The sequence below is a fragment of the Anoplophora glabripennis genome, unplaced genomic scaffold (genome assembly GCF_000390285.2).
Source record: "Anoplophora glabripennis isolate ALB-LARVAE unplaced genomic scaffold, Agla_2.0 scaffold494, whole genome shotgun sequence".
In the NCBI taxonomy this organism is placed as follows: domain Eukaryota; kingdom Metazoa; phylum Arthropoda; class Insecta; order Coleoptera; family Cerambycidae; genus Anoplophora; species Anoplophora glabripennis.
This window is the reverse complement of record NW_019416714.1, coordinates 47,805-56,340: the sequence shown is the minus strand read 5'-3', so window position 1 is coordinate 56,340 and position 8,536 is coordinate 47,805. Positions and strand designations below refer to the sequence as shown.

Here is an 8,536-nt window from a genome sequence, read left to right as displayed (position 1 = left end):
TCAGTTGTATTCTCTTCGAGGGTACAATATTGTTAGACGTGATGTAATGAATGCTCAACGAGCTTGTGGGGGTGTTGCTATTTTCTTGAGGGATAATGTACCATATAGAGAAATTGCAATTCAGTCGTCAAATAATCTGCAAGCTGTTGCAGTTCAAATGCTACTACCAAAGAAACTATCTGTTTGTAATATATACTTACCTGATCAACATTGGCAAACAAAGGATCTGGATGAAATCATAGCTCAAATTCCCAAACCTTTCGTTATAACTGGAGACTTTAATGCCCATAGCCCGTTATGGGGATCTACAAAGAGTTACATTAAAGGAATCAGCCTTGAGAGGTGGCTAGACAGACCCGATATCGTTCTGTTAAATGATGGGTCGCACACTAGTTTTAATACTATTTCAAATTTTTTTGATGCTGTTGATCTTTCATTATCATCTACTGCAGTGGCAAGCTCTTTAAAATGGTCAGTTGTACAAGATCTCCATAATAGTGATCATTTCCCTATTCTAATTGAAACAGAAGTCCAGGAGCCGATAAAATCCACCCCAAAGAAGTGGATCTTAGAAAGAGCAAATTGGCAAGATTTCCGAAATAATTTAGTGCATCCATCGAATTATGACGCCAAAAGTATTACAGATAGCATAATCACTGCCGCAGAAAGTGCCATACCAAAATCCACTGGAAAACCTCTTCGGCGTATAGTACCTTGGTGGAATACGGAAGTTGAGAACTCAATTAAAAAGAAAAAGTCGGCTCTAAATCACTTCAAGAAATCTCCCACAGTAGAAAATCTTATTATATTTAAAAAAGCAAGAGCCGCATCTAGAAAGATCATTTTAGAAAGTAAAAGAAGTAGTTGGAATAATTATACTATAACAATATCGTATAACACAAACATTGGTGAAGTATGGAAGAAAGTAAAAGCAATAAGTGGCAAATGTGGTTCGAATGTACCCTTCTGTATACTCACAGACACAGGCGAAAATTCAACAGACCCATATGTTATATCTGTGACAATTGCTAAATATTTTCAGTTAACAAGTAGCTCAGCAAATTATAATCCTTCCTTTCTGAATACCAAACCTGAAAAAGAAATAACATTAAATTTTCATACAAACGAAGATCTATCATACAACTCTCTCTTTTCCATCGAGGAATTAGAATTTGCTCTAAACGAGACAAAAAAATGTGCTTCGGGGTTGGACTACGTGGTAAACGATATGTTAAACAATTTAACCACTGAAATAAAAATCGTATTATTAAACATATTTAACAAAATATGGAATGAAAATACTTACCCTGCTGAATAGAAAGAGGCTATAGTTGTTCCCATATTAAAACCAAACAAACATCCTCTTTTCCCTACGAGTTTTCGTCCAATTAGTTTAACCAGTTGTATAGGGAAGCTGTTCGAAAAGATGGTTAATAATCGGTTGATGTGGGTCCTGGAAAAAGAAAATATTTTAGTGCCATACCAATCTGGCTTTAGAAAAGGTAGATCCACGTTGGATCATCTTGCTGCGATGGAGAATTCTATCCAAGATGCCTTCAGGAAAAGAGAGCATTGTGTCGCTGTCTTTTTTGATATCAAGGGAGCTTATGATACTATCTGGCGATATGGTGTTTTACAAAAAATTTATAAATACGGTTTACGTGGTAGACTCCCATTACTCATAAAATCTTTTCTGAGTGACAGGAAATTTTGTGTCAGAATCGGAACTACTCATTCTGGGATTTACACTCTAGAAAATGGAACCCCCCAGGGATCAACTCTCAGCTGCTCCCTATTTGCCCTTGCTATAAACGAAATTGCTGAAAACATTCATGATTCAATATCACGATATCTCTATGTCGATGATCTTTCGATAATGTTTTCGGGTAAAACAGTGGGAGAAATCACTCGAAAACTACAACCAGCAATAAATTCCATCTTTAAGAATGGTGAGGACATAGGCTTCACGTTTGCCAAAGAAAAGATGCACTGCATTCATTTTTGCCAACTCAGAAAACCACATTATGACCCAATGCTGTTCGCAGGTGATATTGTCATAAAGTGTGTAAACTCTGTGAAGTTTCTAGGTCTCACTTTCGATAAGGCACTAACATGGTCCGAGCATATTAATTCACTCGTTGATAAATGTCGCAAGTCCTTAAATATAATTAAAACATTAGCTCATTCAAAATGGGGTGCGGATCCTGTATGCTTAATAAGAATTTATAATGCTATCATTCTATCTCGCCTCGATTATGGTTGTGCCGTTTATTCGTCTGCTCCCAAAAGTTTGTTACGCAAAATAGATATAATCCATCACGCAGGAATTAGATACTGCATTGGTGCGTTTCCCACAAATCCAATTCAGAAACTATATGAAGAATCAGGTATGCCATCATTAACAGTCAGACGACATAGATTAGTGAGTTCTTACATAAGCAATGTGTTATCTAATGCCAACCACCCAAATCACAACTTTTTATCTTCACCAGATAACTCATTTTCTAGTAGACCTACTATTACGAGGCCGTTGGGGGTTCGGTTCAAAGAATTCCTAGTAAGCATCGGGGTTGTTGAACTCCCAAATGTGATGGTGGAAGGTCCTAGCGAAATTCCACCATGGAATGTGAAAGCAGCTTCTGTAAGGTTGGACTTACATATATTCAACAAAACATCAACTCCGCGAGATATTTACCTTCAAAATTTCCGTAGAATTATAGATGAATCATCTCCCGTAGAAATTATCTACACTGATGGTTCCAAAACAAATAGTGGAGTAGGTTGTGCCTTTGCTGTAACTGGTCAAGTATTCAAATGGACTTTGCATAAAATGTCATCAATATTTTTTGCCGAACAATATGCGATATGGCAGTCTCTATTGTATATCCAAATGAGACCTGTTAACAAAACTTTCCTAATTGTTAGCGATTCGCTGAGTGTGTTACAAAGTATAACGAGCATGTACACAAAGCATCCTATGACGCAAATTATCCAATCGGCAATAAAAAATCTTATGGAAAACTCTTTCAATGTTACATTTCTTTGGGTCCCTAGTCATATTGGTATTGCTGGAAATGAACTCGCTGATGACGCTGCTCGGGCTTCCGCCTCAGAGGATCCCCCCGATATTATAATGATTAAGCGTTCTGACATGAAATCCTCTTTGCAAAATAAAATTTCAAAAAAAAATGTATACAAACAATTTAACTTACCTCGAGAAGACATGATCAGAGTCCACAGGTTGCGAATAGGTCATACTGCCTTTACTCATCAACACTGCTGTTAGCGCAAACTGCTCCGCGATGTATCCATTGTGATATTACAGTCACTGTTCATAACATAATCTGTGAGTGCCCCCGTTATGATGTGCAGAGACAGCTTTTACATATAGCACCGGAACTACAGAAAAATCTAAATAGTTATACTGAAATTAGAAACACATTAGAATTTTTGAAGGCCATTGGTATATATAAAAAGTTATGACAAAATCGTTTTACAAATCCAAAACTAAAGGAGCCAATGACATTTAGCAGTCGACGCTCCAAAAAAAAATAATAATAATAATAATACAATGACATTTAGCAGTCGACGCTNTAATATAATGTCTTATTATTAGATATTTTTTTGACTTTATTTAATACTACCGTCTAGGTATAATATTTTCAAAGTAATTTCGTGAATTAAGATTTAGAGCCTTAATATCTCAGTAGATGTCGCCTTTCGATCAATTAGAAAAATACATACCGAATCTTATTTCGCTTTTAATTCCGAATCTTATTTATCTTTCCCCAAGAAGTTATTTTTTAATGTTTAACACAGCTGAATGTACCTAAAATATTGTTAAGAAATTTATTATATATTTTAATTTCTAGGTATTTGTTATGAAAATATTAATTTTGTCAATTTTGTGTAATGTATTGTGTGTTGCGTTATTTTGGTTTTCTTTTGATTAACTGTAAATTGTTTAATACAAACCTTTCTTTTGTTTTACCTTGTATATTATTTTTTTTATCCCTTGCTAGCTGTTACTCAGATGTTTGTTTTATTTTTAGATCTCAGGAGTCGGTTCTGTATCATTCATACATAAACTTGTTCAATGCAGCACGCCAAAAAATAGAGTTTTTAACCTATTATACAATATTTATTTTAAATTATTTAATTGGGTTATATGAAAACAAACTTCAACTTTTTGACTAGATTAGGAATGGCTTCTTTATAACTAAATTTTTATGTTGAACAATAATAAAGAATATTTTATTTTTCTACCTTTTCTATCCTACTATAGTTTGTACAATACAAGGACTGGGCTTTTCTTAAAAATTTACTATATTTGAATTTTAATTTATACTACCTTAACCACTCGCCCGTGTATTGTGTCTTGCCTATCCTAAATTATATAAAATTTTTAACTAATACGAACTGATGTTCTTATAATTAAAATGGCTGTCCCTTTTAGAACTTGGTGTGAGCTCATCCAATTTTTGGAGTTTTTAAAGCTAAATTTTAAATTGCTTGTATATGAGCAAGATCACGTCAAGTGGACCCCCTATTTTCCACTTGATCATAAAAATTAAGTCCATGTATTTTTTTCATAAGTAGTTACCATGAAAAATTGATATCCCAAACGATTTTTAAAAATTTTTATTTTAACAATAATTTTTTTTTACAATTAAAATTTTAGGTATTTTTAATTAAAAATAGTGATGGGCATAATCGGATGATTCAAATAATCGGAATATTAGCACTCGGAATCTTTTTACAATCGGAATACAATCCGATTATTTTACATTCCGTATTTACTCTATGTTAATTTTTTAATACGAGTACGAGTATATGGCGGGCGGCACCCTTTTTGTTTTTTACTTAGCAATATAAGAAAATAATATGCGCGTATATCTTGGTATCTCTTGCCAGCTAGGTTTTAGTAATTTAATTATTCAACAAACACCTTGTGTGATCGGCACTAGCGAGGGCATTAGTTTTTTTAAAATAATTTTATTTAAACTGAACTATATTTTGTGTGAATAGAATATATATTTTACAGACAGGTATAAAGTTAAATCCAGTTTTATTACTTGGTGAGTTTTTTAACATAAGTAATTGTTTTAATTTTCGTTAGATAATGGCTCCGAATAAAAGATCAGTTGTTTGGAATTTTTTCGAATTGTCATCAGACAAGAAGACTGCAACCTGCCGGTTGTGTAAAAAGACATTAAAGTATTTTGTTAGTACTACAAATTTATCGCAACATTTGTTGAACAAGCACCCGATTCAGTATAAAGCTGAAAAAGGTGAAATTAGAGTTGAACCTACAAACAATGACGATAATAGTGTTAATGAAAGTCAGCAAACTGACAATAATTTCTCCAGGCAATCAACATCANTTGAAAATAGCACTGATTTTTCATAAGAAAGACGTTTTAATTTGTTAAATAAAATAAAGTTGATTATTTTGCATATTTATATTTTAATTTTGTTTATTTTTGAGAAGAAAGTTATTTCATTGTTAAATAAAATAATGCTTATTTTGCGTATTTATATTTTTATTTTGTTTACTTTTTATGTGAGTGAAAGCCAGTAATTTTATTAGTAAGTTATTGTACACATTATTTCAGTTCTTAATTTGCAATTAACGTTTTTATTGATTCACATTATGGAAGATAATTATGACATGTCTTTGTTTTTCTACATATCAGAATTTACTTAACACACATGCGGAATACATTGGTAAGCAATTCAAAATGCTAATCATCTAATGTCTACATTTTAAACCGATAATTGCGATTTCCATGAAACTAAACAAAACGATTATGAAATGACGATACAATGCACACAGACTTCGGAAGGTAAATGTTTCACCACAATTCCACAATTCAGTTTTCAGTTCTCTATGGGTATACTGACCGAACGCAATAATCGGAATAGGCATCAGAATAATCGGAACGTTCCGATTATTTTTACAATCGGAAGGTTTCCGATTTTTCATTCGGATTGGCCCATCACTAATTAAAAATTAGATTTTAAATCAACCGTTAAAGATGAATTAATGAAATTTTCAGGATTTACTGTCAAATATATATATTTTAAGAAAACATTAATAACTAAAAATTATTTGTTTATTATCATATTGTTAATTAACTTTTAAGCTAACAAATGAAAATTTCATTGATTTCTCGGTCAAAATTTTAAGTTTTTTTTATCAGTCACATGCGTTATTTATCTAAGTTTAAGATTCCGGAAGAAAATTTCACTGCTCGCGATTAGTTTAAACAATATAAATTTATTTATCACAGCGCGCCAGGCGTAAAGCCCTGTCAGAACGCCGCGCGTCCAAGCGTCAGACTACATTGCAGCTTCGGTTAATTATAATTACAAATAACAATTAAAAATATAATTATCAAACGAATTTTATTATTATTATTACTATTATTATTTTTATGGTTATCATTATTATTAAACAAATTTTATCCTTGTAAAAATGTTATGAACAATACAATAAAATCATTTTTTATTATTACATTGAACAGCGAAAATTAATAATCAATTAAAAATTTTACAAGACCGTGTATTTTATATTTATTTTTGCTTGGTAATTTAGTAAGCTATCATTTTTAAAATTACCAGTAAGTACTCCATTTTTAGTTAAAAAATAAGTCGCTCGGTTACGATTTTCATTTGTTTTTCGCGTCTCCACGTAAATAACAAGAGAATTTAAGCTGTCATTTCAATTTATTCGTTAAATGAGTTCATACGTGAGTTAAATAATTATTAAAAATAAGAACTAAGGTTGTGTAAATTTGTGTTTTGTTACTTAATTAATTTATATTATTATAATTTTTATTTATATTAATAATAATTTTTGTGATTTAAAATGGGCCGAGTAAATAAATGTTGCAATCCATTAAATAAAAAGAATCCTAAATTTTTTTTGAGAATGAAATATATTTTTCTTTATTTTGAGCAATAACATCAATCTTTTCTTGATTTAAAGCCAACTTTTTTATAAATAAATGAGAGTCGTAATTACTCAAGTTATGTAGTACTACCGGAATGAATTTTGGTACCTTGTAGTTTAAATTACAATTAACGTGAGCGGCGTTACGGAAAATTCCCGTTAGATGGCAGTGATCTCTGACCTTGACTTGAAGGTCATCAAAAGGACGATTACAGATATGGCAGTACATGGCTGAATCAAATATTTCTTGTTCAGAATCAGAAAGTGGTAACATGGGTTTAACAATTTTGAAATATTCGTTATACAATTTAATTGCAACTTCTTCTAGTTTTTGTATAAATGTTTCGGCTACATTTACACCACGGTAAGATACCAGTTCCGATAAAGAGTTATCAAAATTACATTTTACGTAAAAACAAAATGAATACGGATCATGTTCATATGTCTTTACTGTGAACGAAGATTCATCAGATGGCTGCGCATTTTGAATCGGTTTCAAAATACTTTCAAAGTCAGCATATATTACAAAAGGAACAATAAGCTGCTTCTCGAAATTCGTAAATTTAAGTAAATTTTTCGGAAGCGACTCACCGAATTTGTTAACTTTAATATCAGTGGTTGGTAATTTTGTACAAAGAAAATTACAGTCGTGAGTCTGATGTGATTCCAGATGTTCAGAAGTTCTAAAGAATTGTAGGCAGCCATCACATATGTACGGTCTACCATTGTGGCACGATTTTTGTGCAGACACTAACCTAGCTAAATTTTTAATGTAACAATAATGACTATTTCCGCTATCATCAGTTACCAGTAGTAAATTTATATGAATGTTTCTACGAGATTTAGTGAAATAATACGGTCCTACAATTTCATAAACAGTCTTACCATTTTTAAATAAACTATTAATACCAAACACATTAACGGACACATTATTTAGTTTTTCAAACACTGGAATATCTTTCAGCTTCAAGGGGAATTCCAAACCATCAAAATTCAGTGCTGTAGAAAAATGTGGATAGGATGAAATTCTTTCTGGATGTACAGATGCAGGAAATAATGCAGCATTCACCGCCCAAGCGAAGCACTTGTTGTCTTGATTGTGAATATTTATAACAGCTCTTTTACGTTCAATTTCCTTTGGCAGTTTAATATATGAAGAAGCTCTTAGTGGATTGTATTTGTTGATGTTGACTTCTAAGAACATAATTTGTTGCAAAGACCATCCTGAATCACGCTCTTGGAATTCAGACATTTTTTTTATTATTATTTTAATTAATTCTTCATATAATTTAGATAAATCAGATGAAATTGTTATAATTTGATTTTCAGTATTAAAAGATTTGAGATCGAACATGTCTTTGCCAGGTATTATATATGCAGCAAACAATTCGAAATTTACTTTCAAAGCGCACCATTTTGAAAGGTATTTTGAAGCGACGGAAAGTACTTTAGGATAAATTTCTGTGAAAAATTCTGAAGGATCGATGTGGTGGTGTTTACTTGAGAAACGGTAACTGGCTATTCTAAACCTCATCGGATTATGCAGTTGTTCAACTCCTTCATCAGTGGATGACATAACAG

At 32.0% G+C, this 8,536-nt stretch overlaps 1 protein-coding gene across 1 annotated transcript in view; it reads right to left on the bottom strand.

The window, feature by feature from the left end:
• Positions 1–1,062: 1,062 nt before the first annotated feature.
• Positions 1,063–8,536, bottom strand: part of LOC111691867 — a gene marked incomplete in the record, with an annotated part of 9,598 nt that continues 2,124 nt past the window's right edge. Inside the window, 2 exon segments of the mRNA XM_023455283.1 lie at positions 1,063–1,091; positions 7,547–8,536. Coding sequence (XP_023311051.1) covers positions 1,063–1,091; positions 7,547–8,536 — 1,019 coding nt within the window.